This window comes from Blennius ocellaris (genome assembly GCF_963422515.1).
Source record: "Blennius ocellaris genome assembly, chromosome: 13".
NCBI classification, from domain to species: domain Eukaryota; kingdom Metazoa; phylum Chordata; class Actinopteri; order Blenniiformes; family Blenniidae; genus Blennius; species Blennius ocellaris.
This window is the reverse complement of record NC_137662.1, coordinates 14,286,372-14,299,881: the sequence shown is the minus strand read 5'-3', so window position 1 is coordinate 14,299,881 and position 13,510 is coordinate 14,286,372. Positions and strand designations below refer to the sequence as shown.

At 38.1% G+C, this 13,510-nt stretch overlaps 1 protein-coding gene across 8 annotated transcripts in view; it reads right to left on the bottom strand.

Annotated features, from left to right (window-relative positions):
* Positions 1 to 5,579: 5,579 nt before the first annotated feature.
* Positions 5,580 to 13,510, bottom strand: part of LOC308138100 (neurexin-1a-like) — a gene marked incomplete at both ends in the record, with an annotated part of 242,991 nt that continues 235,060 nt past the window's right edge. For all 8 annotated transcript variants that reach the window (XM_080507065.1, XM_080507066.1, XM_080507070.1 and 5 more), the window contains one exon: positions 5,580 to 5,884. In XM_080507065.1, the coding sequence (XP_080363191.1) occupies positions 5,580 to 5,884 (305 nt within the window). The remainder of the gene's footprint in view (positions 5,885 to 13,510) is intronic.

Here is a 13,510-nt window from a genome sequence, read left to right as displayed (position 1 = left end):
TCAACTGAGCATGAGTCAATAGAGACAAACAAAGCTAAGGATTTCAGTGTTGCAGGTCAGAATCATAGAAAGTGAAAACAGTGCACCCGGAGGTTTTAGGGACAGCTCACACTGTGGCCGATCAACAAAAGGTGATGAAGATCCACTTGGATGGAAGCAGAATTATGTTTCAAGTAATTAAATGTATCATAGGGAGTCTTGATGAGCAATACTTACAATGTGCAATAATTGTGAAAGGGCGTTTAATAAAACTTACGTGACCCAAAACAATATCCTAATGTTTCAGATCCAGATAGCACGGTATCAAACATTCTCTTTCCGACTGTGATTGAAGCTTTGTCATCAACAGACTCAACAGACAATTGCATTTCAAATTAAAAGTAAAGCAGGGCTGCCAACTCTGATGCAAAAAAAAAATTTACTCAAACAATAAACTGTCACATCACACACTAAATAGGAAAGTTTGTTGATATCAGACTTCCTGAAGTATGTACCAATTAAAGTTTTATTGCTAACAGCTATTGGTGAGCCAATTGATTCTGTCCGTATACATACAACCATCCTACCAGTATTTTTTTAAATCATTTTAATTTGTCTTTAATACATTTATTTTACTTGTAGCGTAGTTCTAAATCTAAAACATATTAAAATGTGTATCCTAAATCAAGATAAAATCTTAAGAATTAAGATTTTGTGTGAAACAAGTGGACTGAGTATAGAGCAGCATGGATGAAGTATTTCCACATGCTGCAAGCAGAACATACATTTATAATTGGACCAAAGAAAAATTGACAAAACAACAGACCAAAAATTACCAATAAACAAAGACCAAACACAATACACAAAAAAAGACAAAAAGAAACCATACAGAAAGGAATCACATGTTGAATACATGCTGTGTTGGGAACATTTTCCTTTGTGATAAATCACACAATTCACACTTATCTTTCTTTAACTACATGTCACAGTTTGTGCTATGTCTCAAGTGACAACAAGGCGTGAACAGTCCATGAAGCTAAAATGAAGTCACCTTCAATTCAGTGCAGAAAAAACCTCCTATGTATGTAATCAAATTTTCACTTGATCATGATGACTGGTTATGTCTTGTAGGTTAGCACCTTTGTCACATTTATTTAAATATATTGCTATGAGATAAAATACTAAATTCTGGTGAGCTTACACATATTTTATGTGTCAATTATGTGACAGTTTTTTTTGGTTAATTTCATATTCTGCGCAATATGTCAAATTTTGAAATTATGGAGTTGTATTAGCAAAATGACTTGTTTGTGATTTGTGCACACATGCACGCACGCACTCACGCACGCATGCACAGAGTTCAGGTGTTGTTGTTTTTAAATATCTAAGGTATCTGTTGTTGTTTTTGGCTGCACTCTTTCCACAGACCAGATGCAACTTTAATCCAATCAAAAATTAGCAACACTTGAATCTGTCAGTCATATCTGATCAAACCACATCCACCACGTCTTCAGCAGCAGTCGTTTTTCAAACTCTTGAACTTTGAAATAATAACCAGAGATTGTAGTTCAAACTGCTAATGAAGTTGTGCATATTTGAAATTTGGATGGTTTGAAAACACACTATCAGGGACTTCAAACTGGACATCCTGCCCTGTGTCACATCTTTTCACTTGCAGCACCATAACCGCTCTATGGTTTTTGAACTCTGTGCTATTTTTACCCCTTTGTATTGTCTTCAAGCATGTCTCCACTAGCCAAGATGAGAATGTTCCATTTTGAAATCAGGACCATGTCACACATTTCACATTATCACATTAGAGAACTGTGTTGAGGAGCCAATGAAGAGCTGTGATAGTGAGAGATGGACCCTCACAACGAGACATTACTTCCAACTCAGTCTGTCACATAATTGTGTTTTCAGTTTTGTACAGTCCGAAAATCAAAAAAAGAAAGTATTAAGTGGGATGTAAATTTGTACTTTCACTATACTGTGAAAACCTAGAAGTAACACCCGTTAAAATGCTGCTTAGTTTTTCTCTCTCATACAAATGTGTTGAATGATGAATCTGATTGTCGGTCAGAATCTTACGAAAGTGTTTTTCAGATTTTCTAATGTGAGGTGTAAATTTAATCTGACATGAGCTTGGAGCTTGTTGCTCAAAGTGAATTTAGCAGGACAAGTGCTAAACTGGACCAGTCTGCTCGCCCTGGGGCGTTCCGTCAATAACGAATCAAAATTTGATTGGCTGATGATACTGTCACTCAACATTTTAACCCAATAGCAGTATCCTGCTGAATTTTTTTTTTTGTTTGTTTGTAATAATTAAAAAGTGATTCTGAAATCTGTGTCTGGAATCAATTAGTGACTTTAACAACTTTGTCCAGAAAATGAATGGTTATATTTTGTGCAGCTCAAGTCTCCCATGTCCTCTAAACTCGTCTCTGTCTTGAAAAGTGGACCTGGTTTATCTATGATGAGACAGACATGATGTCTAAACATCTGTCAGGTCTTTATAGATAATGTCAGATATGTCAGAAAGTGGAAAGCTTTTGGTTCCAAGATGCTCTAAACTTAATAGACACACATTTTTCAAGATGGTACCAGAATCACATGAGCAGAGATCCTCTCGGGCGAATCTGTCACATTGCTTGGAGTGATGTAATGAGCACTTCCCATAAATCTGACAATGGGAGAATGGATGCACTGTTTACATGTGTCACCTAAAGTCGGAAAGTGACAGATGAGCAAATCATTCAAACAAATGAGCAAACAAACCAAAACAGAAATGACGATTTTCATTCGCAAGACTTCACTCATTTCCAGAGTTTTTATTTATAGCCGGGAACCTAACCGAAGCTTCAGATCCCATATTTTAGCTTAGCTTTCGCTGCTTCTGGAAAGACTCTTCATGTTGTATCAAGTACCTAGTAATTTGACATCAGCTTCATCAGGAGGGAAGCTATGATAAGATGCTTGTTTGCTGATTTTTGTCCTCACGTCTTGCTATTGAACCCCTAACTGTCCAATGACACAAAATGGTTCTATTTAAATGAAAACTTAAAACATCACATTTTAATGTTACATTTTTGCCACAAATACAAAAAAAAAAGTATCTGTAATTTGACACCAGTCTCATTTATATACCGCTGTGTTTGGAGAAGATAACCTGAAGGGGAAATGTCATGAGTTAAAGTTTGATTGTCTCAACCAGCAGTCTGAAGCAGCGAAGGTTAAAAGTGTCACTGACTTGCTAATGAGGCACAACGGTTATGTTTATGTGAACGCTCGACTTTAGTGTTACATTTGTGGCCCAACAATTCTGACAAAAAGGCTCATTGTTGCATATAGATAGCAAATGTTTCTGCTTGAATAATGGTTGAAGAGAAGTTTTGAATGCTGTTCATTAAAATCACACCAACTCTCATGAAACATCGTCACACCCGCCACCTGCAGAAAACCACCAGAAAGACAAATTCAACTCTTTAGAATATGTAACACTAGATTTATGAACTTAAAGCTGTTGCCAAAGTATAGTCTGAACTGAAACAAACTAATTTCTTTCTGCATATTATGGAAGAGTTTATGTATAAATTGTATATACGCTGGGCAATGTCTTTCTGTGTGAATTGAAACTGTTCATGCACTTTGTGGCATATCACTGCTTATTTTATATCATATTCCAGACAATCCAATCGTGTTGAATGCACCAAAGTCTGTACCATGACAAGACGTATTCTTAAATCTTCAAAAATAAAAACAAGTCGGGGGCATCTGAGTCCAAGACCAAGCTGTTTTTTTTTAATGACGTAAAAGGTGCTTGGTGACAAAATGAAAAAACTTACCATCTGCTGTGGGCTGGGATACGTTTTCCTTTTTTTTGATACACCGATGTAAGTTAACTTAGGTAATATTTTATTAATTTGATTCCTCAAAAGTAGTTTTTTGATATTTTATCTGGGAGTAAAACAATTGAACATGAAACATTTGGAAAGGAAATTAAAGATGAAGGAGCAAACAAAGAGAATTTATAATCATCATTTATAGTTCATGGTCATTTTTCCTCATACTCATTCCAAGTACAGGTCTCTGGAAAGCAGAATTGACTGACAGAATGACAGAACAAACACAGAACAGTTGAAATGGAGACTTATTTGAGCTTTTCTCCTCGGGTTTTGCGTCAGCCCAAGTACACATTTTGACAACCTTATATTACCACTTGGAAAAACAACCACAGCGAGTTAACTTATCTTAATCATTGTCATCGTTCGTCATCATCATTGCTCATTTTCTTGGTCCTCATTCTAACTCATTTACGTCTGGATTGAGGAGGAAGGCAGTGATTCTACCAGTATCCTTAAAAGAGAGCCGCACAGGTTTGTAAGGTTGTGCCTGTCAGCCCTTAAAGCCTTGTGCAGTTTTTCGGTTATCGGTTTGGCTATTACTGATCGGGGATCAACTATCTCAGGTTGGCATTTGTATAAAAACTATATAGGAACACATGTAAAAACAGGGAAGATTCAAATTATTTTCCAACTGAAAAAAAAATGTAAATGTCCTCATAAAATCTTCTATGCCTAGCAACATTTAATAACACTTATGTCTTCTTTTTGTCCTTTTTTTGTTGTTGTTTTATTCCAAAATGGCTGAGGAGCAGTTATAGTTTGCATCATCTATACAACAGGCTATAAAACACCACTTAGTCACAGTCCAGAAAGCACATATAGATGTGATTGTACTGTATATAAACATATGTACTGTAATAAGATAATTTTGCGTGCATGGCTCCCGAATAGTCATGACTGAGATCTTCCCAGGGCTTCGAGGAAACGTTCTCCTTTGAGTTCATACAAAGCGAAAACGAAGGCCTCCGATGTCTTACTGGCACAATTGACATATTCTTCTAAATCATAGTCTTTTCAGAGAACCACTATCCTTTGTTCATCTTTGCTCTGCTGCAGCTTGGCCAGCCAGGTATTAGTCTTTGCCGGCTGTCTCTGCCTCTCGGGTGAGTACTTTGGCTGACATCCATCTGGGTATTTTTTTTTCCTCTCTGGATTGGCTGACGTCTCACTTTTTTCCCTTCCGTCTCTTCATCCTTGGTACGACGTTTGGCGTATGTAATGTTTATGCATTGTGTTACTGTTGTTAGAAAAAAAAGTCTCAACAACACAAGCAGAGGTGATGTAAGTGGAAACGTCGAGTTTGTAATGCTGAATCTCCATTTGCAAAGTGCATCTGTGCTCCTCCGCTTAACATAAACAAGGGAGTTCAGTCACCTGATGCCGACCAAAGAACAAGTCACAGATGGATTAATGTTATTTTCTTGACATGTGAGATATGTATTTTTTATTCATTTTTAACTGTTTGTCAGAGCAATTTTTCAAACAGTCGCTCTGTGGATAGTACATCTTTTCTGCCTTGCGAGCTTGAAAGTTATTTTTCTCATTTTTGATTCATTTTTCAGAGCATTGTCTTATAGGAAAAAAAAGACTAAATAATGTTCATCTTTGTTATTATACTGTACACATCTTCATGTCCTGATTTGTCTTTTTGATAAATGTTTCACTCGGTCCAGCAAAGACCAAAGTTTGTGCTGCTCAGACGTAGTACTCCTTGTCCTTGTTTTTCTTGTTCTTGCTTGAGGTCTTCGCGGTGTTGACTGGTTTTTCTTTGACGACAGTCCCGTTGGATTGTGCTGAGTTGCTGATGTAGTTGCGACTTTCGTCTACGTGATACGAACCCTCGTCTCTGTTCCGGTATTTGTACATGGCGTAAAGGAGGATGAGGATACATAGTGCAGCAGCTGCTACGATACCGACCACCATCCCTGTTGTGCTGCTGGATTCCCTGAAGACCTCCGATGTGTCCGGGTAGCCCTTCGGTCCAGCACCAGTGGGATTGGCTGCAACACAAAGCGGAACAGAAATACACTTACTACAAATGAACAAAGCACTCAATCTTTTATATTTATCAACATATTACTACAAAAATGTTTATGGTCGTAAATGGATGATTTGCTTTTCTACATGTCTGTGCATATCGATGAATAAAGGTAGGGGTATCATGTCTCAAGACTGTTGAAAATAGTTATTCAAATATAGGCATAGGAGGTTCCTAGTCACAATTGTTCAGTTTAGACTTCTGTGATTTACTTTAATAGTGAGAATCTAAAACTCTAAGCTTTTAACAGCTAAAACATTCAATGTGACGGTTGCTGTTAAAGAAGACAGAACAATAACATGAATAATTTTACAATTTTTACATGCTTTGCCAGTCAAAATAAATCCTGTATGACTCAGGATACTATATTGAAATGTGACACACACAGTGTGACAGATGCCTGTAGCACTTAGAAGAGATTCAGTGTTTGGTGTTTCAGCAGACTTATTATCGTATGTGTCTGATTAACTAGTCATCTCTTAATTCCTATACTGCATTATTCTCGTGCCATATACTGCATTGCAGTGCTCTTCATGTCTGCAAATAGAGGAGCAAACAAATGTGCTGTCGGTAAGCAAGATTTTCTAAATGCAGAAGCAAAGCTGAGGAGACAAGACGACCAACGTGCTAATGTTTGACGGAGCACCAAGCTCATTATATGTTTCACAGCCCAGTCATGAATGAGTGTGCGTCATCTCCAATGTTCACTACAAATTCCAAACAGCATGACTGTACCACATAGTCTCTGAAAATAAATCTTTCAGAGAGAAACAATTCTTCATTTGACTCAGCAGATTTCGCCAAAGGCTGTGCCCACTTCTGTTCAGAAATGGTGCCATTCAATCGACTGTATTCCGAAAACACGCCCCCCCTCCCCACGAACTCTCCCACCCCCCAGCCTCCACCTCAGTATTATTCACTCCTCCTGGCACATCTCTCTGTGTGTTTTTGTAACAGTCATCATTTCTGCGTAAGCCCTTTTTGTTGCATTTGTGAAATCCAAACACTCAACACTAACATTTTGGAAATTAAAGCACTCTGGCTTCACTGGAATGGAGCAAAAATAATTTAAAAGAAAGAATAGAATTAGAGGGATTTACAACTGGGTTGAGATCTTAGTTACGTCGACGTGAATTTGCACAGCACAAAGCAACAACATTTTATACATTGTTATAAATAGCTATGTAGATTTGGAGGACTGAATGAACTGTTGTGTGATGACTGGACAGTTATTTAGCGAATGATTCAACATTACACTTTGTTGTTTGGCTTAATTTCTCGTACTAAAAACTCCCATGAATATAACTGTTGCCACCTAGTAGTCATGTAAATGACACTTGAATACAAACGTTTGTAACTTAATTCCGCTAAATGGCATTTTATGAACATAGTTATCATAAATGCTAATGCTAAAGCACACAAAGTTTATAAGTGTAATGCAGAATCGTGTTGTAATGGGTGGCACTCATAGAAGAAAAGTGTCCTCAGTTGAAGTCCAGGTTAGCTTGAAGGCCTTCCTATGGGCGGTTTCAATGTTCTTCCTGTACACATTTTTTCAGGATAAAAATGTCTGTTTTCTTCAAAAGTTGCAGGGTGTTCTCTGCCTTCCCCTTTCGTCTAATTCATATTGTATCCAGTACCCCATGACCTTAAGAGCGATAAAGTGGTGTAGGACATGGTCAGATGAATGGATGCATATTATTAGAGAAGCAAAATGTCTTCCAAACATTAGAATCTCTTGACAAAGTCAATCACTTGCACCTTTACTGACTATAAAGTGGATTAAGGTCTAGCTGATCTGGCATGGTCACATCAATGGAGGGAAAATTAACAAAAGCGCTTTTATTTCTCAAAATGTGATCTTTTGTTTTAGACAAAACAGTAGTTGCAGATTTGCAGACCAATGTTAAACGAACAAATCGGTAACATCTTTTGGCCAAAAACATGACAGTAATTGAACATTTTTTTTTATTTTTAACAAAAATTGAAAAACCTATAAAGAACATCTTCTGATTTTTCTTGAACACCATCTTTTTCTTCTCCTGCTGCTGCATTCAATCTTTTAATTGTATTCAAACAAATTAAATAAAACCAAACATGACTTTTTTCATCAATTGTGGGACATATGTAGGCAGGTTGTGGGCTAGAAGTGGCCCTCAGGCCCGCGAGTTTGACACTCCTGCTTTGGGACAATAGTGTATTTTTGATGTGCAGACTTCTCAGGACTAAATCGGTCTCCTCACTGACTCTCCCGGGGTCAGAGCTAAACAAAGAGGCAAGATTCAGCATTTATTCTCTGAATATCTGGAGCAGAACTCTCAGTAAATCTGAGGTCTGCTGTGACTCTCATTTCTCTACAATCAGGACTTTTCTGCCTGCAGATGCATTTTGTTCCAAATGTTAGAGACCATCATGAAGCAGGTGATATCACCTCATCAACACATGAACAAAGAGGAACTACATGTTTATCTAAATATTATCAATTATATTTTTGAGACAACTAATACTAATTGTATTTTTTTTTTTTTTTTTTTACCAAAACAGTAAAATAAGTATTTGATATTTAGTGGAAATTCAACATGCACATGCCATCCCACTTGCCCCACTTTTATTGTCCTACTTTTTGAGTCTTTCAAAAAATAATTGCATTCCTTGGCTTTGATTTCAAATCAGCTTTCAAAAGAAATTTTACAATTGAACATAAAGCACCACATTGTCTCTTCATCATTTGAATTCTTTGATCTTATCTGGTTGAGTAGTATTTCCACATGAGGAACTGTCTTCTTATTTGCAAGAATTCAGTTTCTTCAACACAAAAAACAGGAAATGGAAAAAAGAACTTTGCTGCATCAGATGTTTATCAAAATCACATTGTCTCTTGTTCTGTTTTTATGAAGGGATATGTTCTATGAGCATGTACAAAGAGGGTAATTCTTGTTCTAAATATATATTTTTGTTTTGTTTTATTGTTTATTTGTTTTGAAGGACAAGATGAATTCAAAAGATCTACACTATTCCTATTGTTTTTCCATGATTTTTATTATTTTCACCAGCAAATAGATGAGTGATTGCACATTAGCTCAGCCACTTCATATGCTCAATGTTGTCCAAGTTATAATGCAGCTCTTCTTCTGTCTCCGGTTGCTCCTATCATTGTTCTCTCCATCACTCCTGTCTCACTCATATTTGATGGCTTTGAAGATAAAGAACTCCCTTGATTACTTTCATTTTTCTCCATGAGTGACAGCCTAATGTTTGGGCAGACATCACTTCAAATGATGTAATATTATCTAATGATTCACACACACAACACACGTCTATTTTAGGCAGTTTTGCTCATGTGAGATTCAATAAAACAAGTGTAAACTGCAAAGGGCAAAAGTTCTCAAAGCTGTCTGTCAGGAGAGGCGGGAGATGCTACAACTGTTCATTGACATGTTTTCCACTGTGGTTAGAGTAATCAGGGGCCTAAGTATGCTTCGAATGCCAGCAAACATTCAAGGACAAGCGGAGACTACCACTGGGGGATTGAGTGTGACTGAGCGTTGCAACAGATTAGCTCTGCTTGTGACAAGCCCACTTATCCTTGCAGACAGGTGTGAAGAATGCCCCCGCCTTGTGGGCAAAAGCCACTGGTTGACACGGCTCGTCCCCAGCAAGGCATTGTACGGGCAGCAACGGTGAGTTACTTTCATATTTGCTATCTATCTTTTGTTCAGGGTCAAAAAGTTGAAAGCGTAGATAACATAGCAGGTTGATGGAGGCTGAAGCTCTTGGTATGGCACTTGAGGGTTTTATACAAGACCTTGGCGGACGTCTACAGTGAGGTGACGGTGTTGGAGGAGTTCGGCAGGCGGAGCCTGTCGGCCAGCAATATCGCGAGCAAGCCATGTAATAAAAGTACACTGGTGCACTATTCTTTCTTGTGCAATCTAACACCTCCAGCTCTGGGCTTTGTTATTTCCTATTGCCTGGAACTGTTGATTGGCTCCCTACAGGCTTGTTCACACTGGAGCGCTATCTATAAAAAAGCCTCCATCAACTGATCACAGTTTGTAATAAAATTAATTTAAGTCCGCATTTACAGGAATATCTAAATAAACATCCAGATTTAATAGCTTGACAATGAAATCTGAATGGTGACCACCACCATTAGAATTAGCAATGCATTTAGCGCTACACTGACATAACTAGGTCTTGCTTGTGATTATTAGCACTCATTACAGCTCGTTAGTTCTCATTTAGTCACAGCAGTGTCCATCATAGAGCCACCTGACAGTCTACCAGGATACATGATACACTTGACGATGCAGCTCATTTGTTCCCCCCGCCAATGGCAGTACACCAGGCCCCCGCTTTTCCTCCAGTTTGGATCAGACAAAGTAATGTGCCTGACACGAGGCCTTGGAGAAAGGCTCATAAGGACCTCTGTCAAAATGCATCTGCCTGTCTGTTCATCAGCACTCCATCACCTCTGAATGAATGCACATAAACTGAAAAAGAAATAGCGCCTGAAACAAGTGTTTAAAATGATGGCTCCTCTTATACGCTCTACTCGAGCGTACCCAAGGGTAAAATTAGACATGGGGAAAATGACCTTAAAGTGGCACCGTGCCTCATGCCAGCATAGCAGGGGTGCACTTGTGAAATGATAGAGGTAAACTGAGGGGGGGTTAACTTTTGAAGGATGGCGGTTGTGTAAAAGCTGCAAGAATAACCTTCTCCTTTATCTCCTCCCTGAGCGAGAGTTAAATTACAGTATCACATCCAGACCATTATGAATTCCTTGCTGTTTTATTCACAAGGACAGTCATTAATGTTTCAGTCATTTACATAGACATTTTTTTTTCTTTTATGAGAATTTATTCAAGACAATACGAAAAAACTATGAACAATGACAAAGGTTTTATAGATGACAAGTATATACGTATATATGCTCTTTATTTTTGAGCCTTACTAAGAACTACACTGAACATACAAATAGGAAGTAAATGACACAAAGACAATGACTACTAAAACAAGTTTGCTTTTGAGAATCTTTTCGCCTACTTTCAGCTGGACTGCTCAGTGAGGATACATGAGCGTGCCTCTCGAAGATATTACCACTGGTGCAATGGAACATGTCGTTTAAAAGCCTGTGAAATGCCTGATGTGATTCTTCTTCTTCTTGCCTGACTTCGTTCTTGCCTCACGCTCTCAAGGAGAGAAATGGGATCAGAGATTCCGCACTGTCAGACAGGATTTGAATAAATGGTCCTCTTCAAGGACTATTTTTCTTCATTTGTCTCCATCGAGAGGGTTCATTTGTTTAGTAATTTGTAACAGGGCGAGCAGGTTGATGGGAGCCATGGATGGAGGAATACACAGAGAAGAGGCAGGGGTGGGGGAGAATCAGGCAGGATGAGAGGTTACCTCAGGTGTGTGCGAGGCTTGTTGAGAGGTAATGAAGCAACCAGGGCTACTCAAGATATATTGAATGGACAGATTGGGCCCAACCTTTCATTAAGCGTTGGTGCTAATGGGTCAAGAGAGCTGTGTAGCTTAGGAGTGGATCAGGCTTTTTGTAAATGGATGGGTATTGACATTACTGGGATTATATATCCGCTGGAATCATTTGAAAATTGAGTATATTTATAGTAATAAGGTCATGAAAAGAGTATGAACTTGCTACCCCATAACTTCAAACAGATAATAAACATGAATAGTGCATTACATATCTGAGAGCTAAAGAAGGTGTGTGTGTAGGTTGCCTTCAGATGAACCTTGGCTCACTTGGCATGCTCAGTGACACATTGCTGTTATGCAGCCAGATTAGTATTATACCATCTTCTTGCTTCACATATCCAAACATAATCACAAACTGTCAGAGCCGTCATACAGAAGGGGATCAGTCTGGAGACAGGTCACTGTATCAACTGCAGCAGAGCCAAAACATTTATCAAATCCCTCTTCCCTCTCTAATTATCCAAGTGTCCTCAAGAAGTGATGCAAGCCATGGTGTACTTGTGACATGCTGGCAGTGTGCCTCATGACAGCAAGCATGTGTGAGTCTGGAGTGGTTCTGCTCATGCTGATGGTGGATGATGAACTGGGAGCTGAGCGAGCATGAAATGAAGTGGGAATTATTATCAAAGGTGTTTGATTAAGCCCAGTAAAAGGTATGGTACAGTTTAAACCTTGGCCCAGAGGCAATCCACTGGGAAAAAAAGATGAAAGAAGAGAACCGGGCTCACTCAGTTTGAGGACCACAAGTCCAGAGTTCATCTTACTTTCTTCCAGAAATGTCCAAGTTAACAAGTTCTTAGGGTCATTTTTGTGATGTACACAGTGCGTTGATAGCAATAGAAATTCTTGAAAGATTACGCCAAAAATGAGTAGTTCTCTGCTGCAGATAGACAATCAATATCAAACTCCAGTATTCATTGATTTAAAATAAGTTGTTGGTCTGATTATGGCAATAGCTAGCTTTTGATGCTGATTGAAAATATTCATTTTCAAAAACCTCATTACAACTTATAACTCAGAAGAAATAATATTAATGCAGAAGTGTTTAATTCTTTGAAAGTTATTGTTTTTTTTCTGTAACTGTAACTGTATTTATCCTGCTAGTAATGACACATATATGACAAATATATAATTTTCTGATTCAAGGAAAGTAGCAGCAGGTGTACAGAGGAAATGTTTCAGTAATGGGACAACAAGGAACTATGGCATGATATTTCCAAGGCCTTAGTCACTTATATTATCACCATGAGTGACCTTTGGCTGGGCAGCTTTCCGTTTTCTCGGGTATGCAAAGCCTTTCATGCCCTACTTAGACTTATAAACAGACACATTGTGTTAGCATCAATGTCAGCACACTAAAAAGATGTGTGGTGGAAAAATAAAAATAATTGAAAAAATAAATATGGTGGGATCAGTAAAAAGAAAGACTGACAGTAAGTGTGAAATCCTGTTTTCTCCAAGAACACACTTCATTTAAAATAGGATGTAGAAAGAAGACTTGGATAACATAATCCTCAGTGAAAGAGTGCAGAAAAACAAAAATGGCAGAATTCCATCAGATTGTCTCAATACATTTTCAAATATATGACACATAATCACAGCAATGTATCAATAGAAGATTGTAAATTATGCTTGAAGGTCATCTGTGTTTAGTGGTGCAACTATGGATCGCATTCTTCATCATTTCATTGGTAAAATCATCTCCGCTTGTCGCAGTCTGCTGGCATGCATGACACTGCGTTGAGGTAAGACAGCAAATGAACAAACAGAGTTCCAGCTGGGTATGATTGAATAACCTATTAAATGTAGGCAGTGACCTCTTAAGCCAGCACAGTGCTCTTAATGTCTCATTAATCTCACAGCTACTTTTATAACAATAATTTACTCTAATTCTTTCCCCCTCCTGGCTGGGTGCATTGCCATCGGGTTAAAGAGAGTATTCATTTGTAGTTTGATTTATTGGTTTACTCTTTGTATTGTTTCCCCACCCATAAATTAAATCTATTAAAACAAATGTCAGACGCATTAGTAGCTGCTAATGTGACGGCAGAATGGTTTAGGTTGGGAAAAAAAGATGAGAGAA